The 16,107-nt window shown below is 38.0% G+C and overlaps 1 protein-coding gene across 8 annotated transcripts in view; it reads left to right on the top strand.

The window, feature by feature from the left end:
- Positions 1 to 12,833, top strand: part of BEGAIN (brain enriched guanylate kinase associated) — a 157,744-nt gene extending 144,911 nt beyond the window's left edge. For 5 of the 8 annotated variants that reach the window (XM_054068716.1, XM_054068719.1, XM_054068718.1 and 2 more), the window contains 3 exons: positions 4,039 to 4,146; positions 7,561 to 7,644; positions 10,808 to 12,819. In XM_054068716.1, the coding sequence (XP_053924691.1) occupies positions 4,039 to 4,146; positions 7,561 to 7,644; positions 10,808 to 12,181 (1,566 nt within the window). In that variant the 3' untranslated portion in view covers positions 12,182 to 12,819. Of the gene's footprint in view, positions 1 to 4,038; positions 4,147 to 7,560; positions 7,645 to 10,807 lie in introns of all 8 variants that reach the window. The other 3 variants (XM_054068713.1, XM_054068715.1, XM_054068714.1) reach the window with 3 other exon arrangements.
- The last annotated feature ends 3,274 nt before the right edge of the window (positions 12,834 to 16,107 follow it).

Below are 16,107 nucleotides of genomic sequence, written 5' to 3'. Positions count from 1 at the left end.
GTAAAGAAAAAAGGGAACAAAGTTCTGTCTGTATTCTACATCCAAAAAGATTGCAGTAAACCTCTGTCCACACATTCAGGATAGAATGTCCTTTTGGTGAAATCTGTAACAGAACAAGTCTGTCTTTCTGTCTGTCATTCAGGCATATTTCCAAAGGAATGCTGCCAGCCTGTCTTGATGGTCACTATTACCATTATATCAATCATACAATAGCGTTGGAATGCTATCCATTTAAATGTTCCTTACAGGAACATCAAGAATAGAGTTACTTTGCCATGTTTGAAAAGGCTGACATTTCCACAGATCAGCACTGCTCATTTGCAAAACTGAGACTGATTTCAAAAGGTCTGTACACATCTCAAAGCTCCCATAGGACAGCAGAGACGGCAGTTAGCAATCTAGCCTTGACTAATAGGCTGACACTGCTTTACAGTGGGACACTCTCCTGGTACTGGAAAGCATTGAAGAGAGACTAAAACATTACCAGAGAGATGGCCAACTTTTAGGCAGCTCCATTTTTGCTGAAATGACTAGAGTAGGAACCTTCATGGATCCACTACTACACAAGAAAAGCAGATCTTTTCATCCAGCTTTTGTTACTTTCCAAAATACACTTATCTATTAATTATTTCATGCTGTACCAACTTACCAAAACTCTTTCCACTCCACTTATACACTTATACCACATACAGATTGATAGATGATACCAAACACTTTGGAAAGTCACACCTTATATCAGAGATTGTAAGTGTTATTATACTCTTTGATACTGTTGTGAAGAGCAGATACCCAATTCCTTCATCATAACTGAAAGGAAAGCAGGACTGAGAAGAGAGAAGTGAGCCTCATGCTAAATCCAGGCTAAGAGCAAGGATTCTGAGCTCTTCATACCCCCACCATCAATATTAACACTGTGCACTGCTGGAGTCACTCCACAGTAAAAATTTGATCTGACTCAGGCGTGGGCACAAGAGTGCAGTTCTATCAAGTTATTCAGACACTACGGAGCCACGTGTTTTTATTCTGGATCTGTGCCTGGGAGGAGGCAGGACCAAGATGCACTGAGCTGACTCAACAAAGGTTCCTGAACAAAGATCCATCAGAAGCTCAGTCCATAGACTATAGCTATGGCATTTTGGAGTGGACTTCAGGAGCCCTCAGCACAGCCACAAGCTATTGTCATATCAATAACACTTGCAGAGCAGAAAGCGTTGCTACAAGGAAAGAGGTGAGGTCACCAGCTTTGTGAAAGAGCAGGAAGGCCAAGCATCTAAAATCTACCAGGCATCGAGAAGTCTGCCAAGTAAAATAAGCATTTCTATTTGTAACTTGCAGGCATAGCATTGGTATTATGATTCCTGTCCCCTTTTCATCCGTCTCTGACATTTGTACCTAATGTTGAAAATACGATTATCTGACTGGAGAGCTCAAAGTTTCAGTCCTCATTAACCAGTGAACCTTTTAATGCAGTGATCCAGCACTACCGTGCCACCTCTTCCAGTTGTTCCTTTTTACCCAAGGTGGTGTCAAGATTAAGGCTCTGTCCTGTTGTTGCAACCACTAGACCACAATAACATCCAGCCGAAGCCCTTCAAAAATGGACACATAATATGTCACCAATATGTCAAGTATGTTTTGGGTCCAGTCCACCCTTAGGTTACTTCATTTTATCAAATGGGACAGACTCTTCGCTCACGTCAACAGCACTGATTTCAAGAGAAAGACTGGGACTTTCTTTCTCATTCCTCATCCTTCACAGAACTGCAGAGAAGGCTTTGGTGTCTATCTGCTGACCAGTATAATATATATTTGGACCGAGACAAATTTTACAGATTAACAAATATAAAATATTTTTTTAAAGTCACATTTGGTCAGACACAAAGTCTAGAAAATATAATTCAAAAAGTTGTCAGAAATGAAATAAAATGAAACCATAATTCAGTCAGATTCAGCATTATTCAATGCAATTGAAAGTACTGCTTCTAAAGCCTGAATCTGCTGCCCTTTTATGAGTTTATCGCTGCCAAAGACTGTAAATCCTTGATCAGATGATCTTCCCTGAACCATAAAATATATTGAGTCAAATTCAATTTGGTTAGGCAAGAGCAACTCTTAGTGAAATCAGAGAAACTTAAAGCAAAACAGTGTCCTACAAATCAGCTGTCCTGGCATTGATGACAACGTCTCATACAAGGACTGATAAAATCTTCAGTATGAATTGGTATTTGGAAGATTAAGCCTGCACTTAGTGCGCCTAGATCCTTCAAAAGCATGAAACGACTTGGAAAAGTGAGGGGACACATTCTCTTCCAGGTGTATAGGTGCTTGGAGATGGCAAATATAGCACTCATCTACCTCATTACCTTTGAAAATGCACTCTTCAGTCATACTCTAAGAGGCAACAGATTTCCAGAAGTACACATTAGAAAGTTTCTAGCTGTTTAATCACAGTAAAGTCAATGAGAGTTTAGGGCCTCGTAAGAAACTACATTTTCTGCCTAATTTAAACACAGAGCCCATAAGACCATGTGTCTTGTTAAAATCGATGAGATCGGAGCTCTTGCAACCTCTCAAAGCTATGTTTTGGCTTTCCTTGATATATTCCCCAGGTAGCTAGCATGAGAACCTGATCATTTGGTACGAGGACAGAAGAGGTGTCAAGCCTGAACCAGCCTCCAGGCATAGCTGCGCTGTCAGGATGGAGGTCTTGCAGCAGTGAGGAACAGATGGTTGGTAGAAAAACTGACGTGAAAATAGGCCAGTCCAGACCTTCAAAAAGGCACCTCAATCATATCTGCACTGTTTATAGCAAGCTGTGGGTTTGCTTAGACCATTTGAGAAGGTGTTTTTCTTTAAATAGCAACTCGGATTGTGACTTCCAATTTAATCATCCTTCTTTAATATTGTGCCTGGTGTTTTGCAGCTGGATAATTAACCTTGATATTCATTTGGACTTCAAAACACAGAACTCCCATTGCTGTCAATTAACTGACAATGTCAAGTGTGTTTTGATGGAAGATTTGTGTGTGACTGTGGCAATATTGCATTTGGGAAATTTCAGTAGCTAATACAATCAGCCTGCTGGAGAAAGTCCTTCACAAATTACTCAGACAATTTTAGAATGGGAAGCAAGACTGAATTTGTCACTGGATTGAGTTCGCAAAACAAAACAAGTGTACATTAAATTTTACCCTACTTTCTGTTCTTATTGCAATGCTGCTTTCTAGAAGATCCCTCCAGATAATTTGCAAACCTTCATGTTGCCATGGTTCTGTGCAGCTCTGAGTGCAAGGAAGATGCCTTGATCTTAACTAGAGCTTTTAGAAGCTGGCATACTTTTTAATACTAATGTAAAGCTGGAGACAGGGTGGTAAATTATTATTACTAATAATTTTTTATATATGAGGAAGAGCATTAAACACTCTAATATGGAACAGTATGGGAAGGACCAGTGGCACCTCACTTTTCCCACTGATTTCTTTGTATATATAATAAAGACTTGCAGCTTACTGGTAACAAGATTAAATTAGTGGGCAGCAAGAGGTCTGAATCAGACTATTTTCCTGTTATCCTGCAATGGGCCAGATTCTGCTAATGAGTGTTAACCCTGCAATCAGACAATCATTCATCTTGAGAAATGAACAACTTCATTCAGGGCTTTTAAAGCAGCTAGCATAGTCAACAGCTAAAAAGAAATTGGTTCAAACACAGCTACTTTCCTTTATAAATTTTTTTCTTCCTTACCAATGATAATGTGAGCTAATGACATAAGTGAAACATTCTTGTAGCAAAAGCCAAGAACAAGTCAAGTCCCTTCCAAATTAGAAGCCTTGCCTTGTAGCAAAGAAGTAGTTGATGAATTGGATGCTTTTGCACAGTCTAGCTAGAGTCTATTGTGATTGTCCTTAATGTGAGCTCAATTTGACTTCCATATTATCAAAGCACGTTGCCTCATCTACTGACTTTTGATCTCTTTGATCTCTTTTCTGATGTATTCTGACAGTCGATAAAATACTGACTACTCCATTTTCTTCACAGGGTCAACATTATGAAGAGGAAAAACGGGCTTTGAGCCATGAAATAATCGCACTCAATAATCACTTAATAGAGGCCAAGGTGACAATAGATAAGTTGTCAGAAGACAATGTAAGTATTGAATTATGGCTACATATTGAGGTTATATTCAGAATAAATTAAGCTATGCAATTCCTATGAAATTACAGAATAACTTTGTATTGTTTACATAAAATGTAACTTGTTACCTCAATAATCAAAATCCGTGTTTGAGTGTTCTCATTTTGTAAGCTCAGCTCTCCTTGTGTTATGGGGTTACGGTGAGAATTTTCATTGATATTTTTCCCTTATGTCTGACTTAAAACTGATGAGAAAAATATTCTAAGAAATGGCAATATTCCTACATCTATGTTATCACTGGTTTTAGTCTAGGACAGCAAATTGGTGGAAACACAAGCTCAGGGTGACTGCGTGGACACATGCATGGAGTGAGGTTTCATCGTAAGGGTTTTAGGCACAGTATGGAGCCCTACATTTCCTGCAGTTCTTCTGGTCTTTCAGTCTTTGCTCACTGAAATGGGATGCCCAGTAGAAGTGAGCTCTGCTAGCAGAAGGTAGGAGTGACCTAACCTGGTCGCTCAGATAGTTGCAGGGAATGAGATGGATGTTTTCCCCCGCTGTGGTTCAAGTTTAACACCTTTTCTGTCTCTGGCAATTGTCACTGTGCATCTCATTAAACACTGCTGGTAAGTGGCATGTGTAGTGCAGCTGGCAACCAAGTTCATGAAATCCTTCCAGGGACAAACCTGAAAAGATAGCAAACAGAGGAAGATCACAGGCATTTATTCATTAATGTGCCATTTCTTAGACATTTAATTAAAAATTCATCTACAGAAGACATATTTCTGTAAGCACTTATTTTTCAGCATCTTACATTCAATCTTCCCATATTTCATATGAACTCGTAATCATAGCAGGGAGCATTCGATCCCATTAATATGCCTGTTCATGTGAATTGTACCTATGCAATTAAGAGCTTTCCAATGGAAAAAAAGAGTTCACAATCTGACCCTTTACTTCTACAGAAATTGTTTTGAAACAACAGTTACTTGATGACTTTAATAGTTGTAACTAACAGAATGTGGTAAATGCAATGATCTACATTTAGGTTTTAGTAGAACAGGTATAAATCCAGAGTAATTCAGCTGGAATCAGTGGAATTGTTTCAGACCTAAAATAGAGAGAGGAAAACCTGTAAAACTCTGCCAATAAGTATATATGGATTTATACTACTTCATGGAGTCAGGTTTGAGCCCACGTTTGAAGAAGTGATTTCAATACTAATAGTTTTTTAAAGGCAGATGGACTGGACTACTGAGTTCTCCTCTCCCAAGAATTATCATGAATTACTCTGAAGATTAGAGTGTGGTTCAGACATCTTTCATCACAGTATCACTTCTTCATACTTGAGGCTGATACACATTCAAAAACAAAAGTCTGTCCTTAATTATGTAGCATTGCCAAGGAAAGCAGCAGTTGAATTCCAAATTTTAAAATACAGAAGTGTGAAAAAAACCCATTAATATTATACCTAATGAGTAGATGTAGCATTAACCTGAAGAATCCTACATAGGGCAAACACGTTTTTGTCTTGCCAGTATTTCTCCCTTCCACTGTATTTCCCCATATTCTTCTGACAGATATTCAAAATGATGCTTTTGATGAAAAATCATGTTTTAGAACATGGAAAACACTTTTGGCATTAATTATGAATCATTGTTCTAGTTGCCACAGATGTGGCTAGTTTCCATTCAGATAAATGTTACAGGACAGAAAGTCACTCCAGTCCCATGGCATGTCCCAGTGAGTTGAGAAGAATGTACACATGACATGTTCAATTCACATGTAATTTTTCTGTAGTAATTTTTAAAGTTGCTAAAAATAAAGTGTCAGTAAAGCTTTTTGTGCTCTCCATGACAACTGCTTCTCAGAAACAGAGCCTCACAGCTTTTGAAGAAAGGATTCGATTTTAGAGTGATTTCATTTTTGTGTGCCTAGTAATGCCATATGGGACTTGGAGGTACTTGCGTATGCTATATTTTGTGCAGCTATATATTATGCATCTAATGTGTATGTAACATGTCAGAATCACAAGTGCGTCCAACAGATTTTGCTTCTAAATTGAATTCTTGGATTCCTACTGTTTGCATCTGTTTTCAGGAATAAAAATAGTATATAATAATATAAAATCTAAGACCTACATAAATGAATGTATCTTCCCAGTATATTTAAGGCAGAAGTGGCAGGTATGAAAGATTAAACACACACAAAAGAAGCCCCACAAGCCAGGAGTAGCTAAAGGTCTTTTAACATGAAGATATAGTAAACTGATGATCATAGGAAAACTACGTTTACTGCCCCCATGCCTCACAGACTCCCAGGAACATCTTGCTTCAAAACATAGAGAATTTACATAGAAAATTTCTTTATCAGTTTTTAAAAGAACAAGTGGTACTGTAAAAATCTGCATGCAATTAAATGATAACATTAGCACCAGAGAAAATTCAAATCATTTCAGTATTCAATACCTTTTGCCTGTAAACATTTTCTAATTTTTAATGCTTGACACAGCCTTGAGTCCACAGTACCTCTATGCTTTTTCTGTCTTGTCTCTGCCCACCTAAAAAGGCAAATTCTGATGTTTTAATGTCATGTACATCTGGAGAAGCAGCATAGAACTCTTACCTTCAGGAACCCAAAGGTACTGACTGAAGGATTCGGTTACAGTCATGTGTGCTAAACTCAATTTAGACAAAGGGCAAATCTATATACTGAAATTTTCCATGAATTGGGCTGTGAGACCCATCCAATATAAAACAGTGTATAAAGCTGGTTTAAATTCTCTTTTTTCCTTTTTGGTATTGTCATGGTAATTTCTTACCCAGTAAAAATATCCTGTTCCACATTGAGATTTTATATATTTGTATAGCTGTGTTCCTCAAGATATGAAAGGAGCCAGGAACCAGCAAGAAAGTTTCATAAGGTGAAAAAGGCATTCTTTTTAAAAAAAAAAAATACAGTTTTTATTTCTGCAATGACTTTCCTCCACAGTCTCATAAAATCATCAGGCATATTCTAAAGTAGTATCTTAGTCCTGATCTGGATAATAGTAAAAGTTGTCTATTCTTAAATGTTCTTTTTGTTTCAAAGATCATGTTTATTTTAGCCTTCATAGCACCATGCATGTTAACAGTATAAAGTCCAGTTCCTAACGGTAAGTACCCATCTTTTGAAATGCAGATTTCTGTCCTATAGTAACAGTTCTAAAAATTTGCTTTTTAGTGATTTTATCAGCCCTCACAGAGAAAAGGGGCGAACATTTCTGGACTGTGCAAGCAGCACGGCATCTTAATGTATTTAGAAGTTGAAGTATGCTCAAATTTCCCCAATGCCAATTTTTAAAAGATTACTCGGACATGGGAGACATTCTGAAAGCTACAAGCTATTTGCAAACCTTAAAAAACAGACTATGTTTTGTTTTTCTAGGAGCTCTATAGGAAGGACTGCAATTTAGCTGCTCAGTTGCTCCAGTGCAGCAAGAATTACGACAGGGCACATAAGCTTTCAGAGGTAACGTGACTGAACTTGGTGAATTTTCAAAGAAATAAATATTTTATGGAAAAGTGGTTATTTTACATGTAGCAATTTCATAACTTGTTTGCCCTTAAGGCCTTGATCCCCCTCCACTGCCCCTTTAAACTTGCACCCCTGCTGGTATCCTGTGCAGCTCAGGGAGGTGCAGACAAAATCACAGCCAGTGATGGAACTTTGAGGTACTCTCTTCCCCAAAACCTCTGCTATCTGATAGAATGCTCCAGTGTTGATCACATGAAAAATAAAGGTTTTGGCAAAACAAAAGTGCTAAGAAGTCTAGACTGGAAAATACTGTGGGTGAATGGAGGGTAAGAGCAGGGAAATGACTAGCTGCAGGCATCAGAGATTCTGATATAATCAATTTTCTTCCTGAAGCTATTTTCCAGTCCAGCTGATTTCTAAAAATGAATTTTAAAATGGACTGACAGAACAAATATCTTTTTCTAAAGCAACCAGAGCAATGAATGGTTGATTTCCAAGCTGTAAACTTTAATTAATAATCCTCACTTCCAAGGAAACCCAGCTTGAGAAACAGACTTCTTAAAGGAGAGACAAATGTTATCTTAGTGAACAAGACTGTCTTTAGGGATGCAGGCCCTACACAATGCAACAGCATGAATATTTGGTGAAGGTCATGGAGAAAAGCCTTCCCTTTGCTAATTCCATCAGGTTAGTGTCTCCCAAAATGTTCTCTCTTCTGTAATTCTGTAATGGACTGCTGCAAAATTGAATGTGGAGTGTATAAACCATTTCTAAGCCAGTAGACTGCTTCAGAGCACTAAATAATCCTGGTAAATAAGAGAGAGCAAGACTATTCTGTGAAATGGGCAACAATTTTCTGGAACGGAAACAGAACTTCCAAATTAATCATTATCCTGTTCCTGTTATTTTTTTGCTAGCAAGTGACTTCCCTTAGCAATTTATAGCCAGGAGTTATCACAACATTACTCGCACCTGAAAGCAACCTACCTGTTAGCAAGAATTAGGACCTTAAAGATACGTAGTGGTTCAGTTGCAGAAAACTATCACAAATGTGGGATCTCCCCGGAGTTTCCCAGAGTGTTGTAAACTCAGATGGGCAAAGTCCCCCCTCAAAAGTCCAAGTATTTATTAATTTAGCAAGTATGAATGTGCTGTCACAGCCAATAAATTCCTCACAAATGTAAATATTGCCTGACAAAGTGTTGTATATACTAAACTGTATATAATATAGTAATGTGACAGAAATGTCATTATAGTAATTCCAGTTTCCAGTGCAATGCCCAAAAAACAATGTTCTTTTTCTTAACACAATTCATAATTTAAATAATGTATATAAAAGACAGTTGTGTTATAGGTTACTAAAACAGTAGCTACCCCATACAGCAGTTTCATGTCAAATAAACTGTATTTCTTTTCCTTATTTCTGTGGCAATTTACAGCAGCCCTATTTTACAACCTGTTTATTCAAGCTTTGCTTCATCTGTACATACAACGACTGATATTGCTGTCTGCTAGCAGATTGGCAATATCGGACTCTTTATTTCCAATGGAAGATACATGAGATAATTGACAACATAATGATTAATCCAAAATACCCTGGAAGGTCTGTTGGTTGAAAAAACACCCATCCTACCCCACATTAAGAAGAATTCCATTCCACAACATGCCATGTTTTGAATACATTGAGTCTGAGGGATTAAACCAACTTTAAAAACTTTCCAGTGAAGCTAAAAGAGGAGTTCCATATATAACAAGATGTGTGTTCATTACAAAGAGCAAGACCCTTAAATTTCTCTTGCCTAAAATAAAGGCAGGACACCAGTTCAGTATGTGTAGTGTCCTCTCCTCTAGAGAAACAACTCTAGAGGGAGTGCGATCATTAGAGCTACAAGGGTGACTGCTGAATATTTGGTAAAGAGGAACCTGATTTCTAGTTATAAATGGAAAGTGTTGAGTAAATCAGAGTTCAGCCAAATATTCAAGAGCTAAATTCCTAAGTAGTGTAAATCAACATGGATATCAAAGGACCTATCACATTCAAAATGAAAACTTAGTTCAAACATGAGTGCTTTTGATTTCTGGCAAGAAATATTGAGAGACAGACATCAGGCAGCATTCCCTCATATTCCTCGCTGATCATTGATAGAGAACTGAAATGCACAAAGCAGATAAAATTGCACCGGCAAGCGTGCTTAGCAGTACCTGCCTAGGCATTACCCACCAGGCTTTTGAGACACAAAAAGGAATGCAGGCTCTCAGTCACTTCCGGTACACATGCCAGAATATCAGGTGGAACCACCATCCACTGAGCTAATCCTGACTTTCTCCAAAAACTATATGATTTATGATGCATAACAGACTTACTAATTCTGAATTGTCTTCCACAGGAATCATAGTGTAGATTCAGGTCTTAGCTCTTATTTCTCTCAGTGTAGTAAGAAACTAGAAAAGCAGTCAGCTAGCAGCTGCTGGAAGAGAGGAACATGTTGAGATTTATATGGATTGGTGATCTGACAAGTAGTGCGCAAGTGCTGGGTCAAGGCGGTCAGTTTGATCTGCTTCTCCTCAGCAACGCAGCACTCCTGTCACAGCAGCCAGTACCATTGCTTTAAGTTTAGCAGATGTAATGCTAAAGGGTGGGAGTGAATTTGGCACCATGTTCGAGGCACAACAGATTAGAAGAGAGCAGAAGAAAAGCAAAATAGATCTGATCTCTCTCCTTACCCCAGCAGAGACCTCCACAAATTCTGCTCCACCACCTCTAACCACAAATCACACACATGCATGCATTCTGGGAAGTGTTGCTGTGGGCTGCAATTCCTGACATGTCATTTAAGATCATTGTTTGCTACATTCTTTACATCATTCCTATCCTACCTGAATTAACGTAGAAGGAAATATTTCAGTTTCACACTGTTTTCCATGAGTGGAAGCAGATTAAAATTTCCAAATGTTAAAAAATGAGAGTCATTTGGTTACACTTGTTTCCAGAAATGCACAAAGATTGTGGCCATCATATTAGTTAAAGAACCTTATATAGTGAGCTATGTAATGTCATAAACAGTACCCATCTATCAGTGTTCATAAGCCCAAGAAGACACCCGTATTGACATGCACATTTTTCTCCTGTCCCCTTTGCCATTTCTTTATGTTACAGTTGCCATCTGACTTTCAGGAAAGAATCAGCATCCATCTGGAAAAACACGGGTGTAGCCTTTCTGTCCCTTTGTGCCACACATCTTATGCTGATACCATACCCACTTGCGTCATTGCCAAAGTACTGGAAAAACCGGATCCAAACAGCTTGTCTTCACACTTGTCAAGTCCGTCTACAAGGGATCTGAATTTTCAGGACTCTGCTGGAAAACCTGGACAAAGACCCCAGTACAAGTCGGACATCTATTGCAGTGACACTGCCCTTTACTGCCCAGAGGAGAGGAGGAGGGAAAGGAGGCAGAGTGTGGACACACAAGTGAAAGATACAGGGTTCCTGCGGTCCCAGAACTCTACAGACAGCACGGTTGAAGAAGACGGTTTCCATTCCAGCTTCTCTCATGAAGCCTTCCCAGAGTACATTACTTCTCTTCCAACCTCCAGCTCCTATTCCAGCTTCAGTGTCACATCCGAAGAGAAGGAGAATGCCCAAGCAAACACTCTGACTGCCTCGCAGCAAGCAATCTACATGAGCAACCGAGATGAACTGTTTGAAAGAAAGTCACCTGCAGGTTACGAGCATCAGGGAAGTCCTAGGTTTGCCAAGTCCAAACCAGCACAGCACATGGAGCTTGCCGATGACAATGAGAATTCGCCCACTTTTACTAGAAGTCTGCCTCCTTATGCAAATGAACCTTTTCATTTCTCAGCCATAACACCACAGCAGGCTTTAGCAAATCAGAAAATGAGGAATGAGTGCAGGAGCACCCACCTTTCAGAAGAAGACTTGCCTGGGCGATGGAGGCAACTGAGCGTGGAGGACATTGGTGCGTACTCTTACAGGAACACTGGCAGGCTGTCACCTTGTAGTTTTTCAGAGCAGTACTACAGCAGCCCTATTAAGAAGGGAGACAGTCGAACAAGTCCCATCTATGCTAGTTACAAAGCAGACAGCTGCTCAGAGGGAGACGATATCTGCCAAAGCAGACTTGTGGATTCTTGCTTCCTAAGAACAGACAGTGGTCTGAATATTGACATCAGCACTAGCTGTAAACAGGAAAAATTGCCCACTTACAAAACAAAAGAATCAAGAGACCAAAAAAATGAAAGGATCACTGTCCAGTTATGCAGTACGAAACACATTGAAAATAGCCCAGTGTTAAAGAGAGAGTATGTGGACGTGAGCCCCAACAGCTCAGCAGAATCCCTCAATCAGAGTTCAATGGAGACTTCAGAAATCCACCAGTCTTCCATGGAGCAAGGAAGCCATTCGGGTATTCACAGCAAACAGCAGCCGTTTCAACGGACTGGGAGCACTGGTTTGAGTCGGAAGGACAGCCTTACAAAAGCACAATTATATGGAACCCTTCTGAACTAGGCATCTTTCAAAATGGCAATAAGACAACGAACAAAAGGAAGCAAACAGTATTTGTTACTTCTAGTGAACATTAAGGTTCTAAGAAACAGGATTATTATAAAATATATATTCATAATGGTACTATATGTTTAAAACAAAGTCTCTTTAAAAATATTATACAGCACTTTTCACTTAACATCCTTTCCATGTGGGAGATCGTCTCCTCCCCTCTTTTATAAACCCAAAATATTTTTATAAACAAAATTGTATTTATTAGACTATCCTAAGCTATCTGAACAGAATTCTTTTCCCTTCAAGCAGGTTTCTTATTTATTTTTGTGCATGAGGCCATCTGTGCCTAAACTCTTGGAGGAAAAGGGTAAAATCATGACAGCAGCGACAAAAAATATATCCACCTGATAAAGCACCATAAAATGTCATGTGAAAACAAAACAAACAAGAATAGTGAATTTGAAGTATATTTTTTGACAAGAATGAAGTTGCAACTTAAGCTATTTCATACAAATGTATTTATGAGTAATGTATGCACAAAGTGATACTAATATTTTGTTCTTTTAATCCACTGTGTTTCTGCTTTCCTATTTTTCCTTGTATACTACCTCAAAAGTAATTGAGGGTTTCCTTGTCACATTTTCTGTAGGCTTGCATTTATATTGTCTAAAATGCATGCAGTGTCATAATTAATACTGTATTTTGCATTACTTAATAAAAGACACCAGTGGAGATACTTTTTGGGGTTTTTATTTTCCTTCTTTAAAACATACACTGGACAGATTGCTCTGGGTGGCATCAGTCCAACAAAAGTTAATGAGTAAAGCTCCTAGATTGCTTTCTAAAGGAGTCTCTCTTTCTCAGTAAGCTCCAGAGCACTGGTTCTCAGTCTGCAGCGCATGGGTGTGTAAGGACTGCTTCTCATCAGCCTGTGAAAAGCAAACAAGGAAAACAAAATGTTTTTCCACAGGCTTGAATTCCCTAGGCAGGGCTCTGCACACTGAAAAGAATATTGAAAACTACTTAAAAGCTTGTGGCTTAACCTTCCACTCCATGACACGTATTTGATGCAATTTTTCGGGTCTAGGACTGTTAACTTCCACAGTTGTCCTTTTTCATATAGAGCTTGGTATTTCTAATGAAGATATCTTTCAAAAGCTTAGGAAAGTCTAGCCTATGGGAATTTTATGTTTGGCTCTGCAAAACCCTAGTTTTACTTGTAGTTTTTACATTGCCTCCATAGTTTCCTTTTTCCTACTATTTCACCACTAAAAAGTGTACAACTTGGACAGCAGCAAAAGAGAAAGAGCAAAGGAGAAGAGAAAAACGAAAGAGGAGACAAAGGGAAATACTGTGGATTTCCTTCCTGGCTTCAGTATTCCTACTTGGTAACAGACAGAATACAGCAATAAATATGTAGTAATTCTTTTAAGTTGTATTCATTGAACACTTACACTATACTTGAAATACTGACTTTTACCAAGTCGTGCATGGAGGAAGACTTACTTAGTGCAATGTGTGGTAGTAATAAGCAAGATCACTGCAGTAGTCTAAATTAGGTCTTTATAAAGCTAAAATAATGCCCTACTATTCAATACCTATTAAAAAATTTCTTTCTTTTCTGCTGATTTTCTGACATCAGTCATATGGCAATTAACTAAGAACCAGGAATACAGAAATGCTCATTTCCCACATAAGTATCTTAAATCAAGATTCAATGCATTTGTCATCAATAATTCCCACTACTTTCCTTATTCTTCATGGATAAAATAGAAATTTGACCATTATTGATGTGTGCAAGTACTTGCTGTTCTGTTTTGAAGACTGGCATCCAGTTCCTATGATACCTCCGAGATCTGTAGCAGCACTGTGAAGAACAATGGTAGCTAATAATATCACACAGGTAAGGCACAGCACAGCTCTAAAGCAAAACTTATTTCAGTACAAAAGCTATAACACACCTTGTGCTTTATGCTCCCATACTGGCTCACAGTGAGTGTGAGTGGCAGGTCATACCACAAATAATTCGATGAAGTCCATAAAAAACACAAGAATCTGACCTGCAGTAAATAGAAATGGAGATAAAAAAAAAGTTGTTATTTCCCCTTCAAAATACTAAGATAGAAAACAGATGCAAAAAAGACTCATTGTTGACTCATTCAATTTAATGAGATGAAGACAATCTCTAAGGCAAGACATTAATTTCTCTGGTCAATGAATACAAAGATATCTATGCAAGTGAAAATTAACTGTTATCTCACCTAAGAAAATATGTAAAATATGGCACAATAAAGGGTGACTTTTATGAACTGGAACACAGTATCAGCTTAATTTTTTATAACATTCATTATTTGACACTAAACCCCTATTTTGGCAATTACACAAAATTAGGTTTCTGCTAGATACTATATATCTCATTATTTAATATCCTGTTGTGTTATGTTCTTTCATACTAACACAGTTTCAAAGTCCACTTCTACATTTCACTTGACTCTTTTTCTCGGTTTATATGCACTAATATGTAGATCAAAACCAGCCTTTCCAGCCAATTAGTACTGGGTTTTCCTTGTACAATAGCCTACAATCTTCTCACTTTTTTCTGTAATTAATTCTGTTACAGAACAATATGTAACTAAACTAAATTTTCAACTAAATCTATCAAAATGGCTGCAAAAGATATTCAAATTCAATTTTAATATCTCCTCAACCATAAAAACTAACCATAAAATTGCAAATTTACTATGAACATGAGAAAAACAAAGTTTAAATAATTCACAAAAATATTCTCAGGTTTACAAGTTTAACTATGATTTGGCTTAATGTTTAAAACAAGAAGAATTTTGAAATATTATAATAAAATATTCCTACTTTTTTGACGTATTCCGTTTTGATTTCTTGAGGAAACCACAGAGAGAGGCATAAGACTAGAAAGACACTAGATGTTTTCACAAGAGATTGACATTTTCTTTGCAGTGATGTTTTAATTTTTTACTTACCTTCAGTATTCCCATCCCATCATGGAGAAGATTTTTGGAGTAAGCCATTGGAGATAATTAAAACTGAGTACTCATTTTTCTTCACTCGGTGTGTCCAGATGCACTGTTTTCACTGTGACTTTAAAAGAGCTCTGTTGTGCCACCAGACAATGTTTGGCCCAAATACAGATTCAATAGTCACTGAGGTTTTTGGAGGTTGAACCTGGTTAAAAATAGACATAGTAGAGGGTGGGAAAGTAAATCAATAATAATTTGTTCAGAAGAAGATGATATATTTTGACTCAAGTGAAATGAGTGATAGGTGTGTCTGCCATGGCACTCCTTAGAGCACTTATATTCTGTAGGACATTTCTGACAGGGAGCAGCATCTGATACTTTAACAAGTGAGTCCATAAACGGAAAACAACAGATCTTCAGCCAAAGAAAAGGGTCATAGACCCCTCCACTCCAGCGGCTGAGAATTTGCCTCAAAACACCTTTTCCCAAAGACATAAATGTCAAATTTTCTCTTAAGGGTTCTAAAAATGCCAAGGTATTGCCGTGTTTCCCCAAAACCTCACTTTTGATGTTGCAGTAGTCAAATTCAGTATGCAGGGTTTGTAGATACCTGTAGGAGGATTTTTGCTTTGATTAATTATTTCATTTGCCATGAGTTAGAACAGAGAGGGTGAGGAAAATAAGTGGCAAGTCCTCAACAGTGCAGTGAAGCAGAAGATGAGAAATGTCATTTTAATGAATGAAAACTGAAAACAAAATGTACATGACACAGAACACTGATCAGGGAAAAACAAAGGGAGCTGCAAGAGATTAGAGTGAGGCATATCAAATCACATATTAAAACAGATGAGAATACAAAAACAATACCAGGGATCTAGGATACGATTCACTAGGAGCAACAGTATGCAAGTGTTATGAAATCGTGAAGATCAAATGTATTTT

This window comes from Cuculus canorus, chromosome 5 (assembly GCF_017976375.1).
Source record: "Cuculus canorus isolate bCucCan1 chromosome 5, bCucCan1.pri, whole genome shotgun sequence".
NCBI classification, from domain to species: domain Eukaryota; kingdom Metazoa; phylum Chordata; class Aves; order Cuculiformes; family Cuculidae; genus Cuculus; species Cuculus canorus.
The sequence above is the reverse complement of the archived record's forward strand: the minus strand, read 5'-3'. Positions and strand labels throughout refer to the sequence as shown.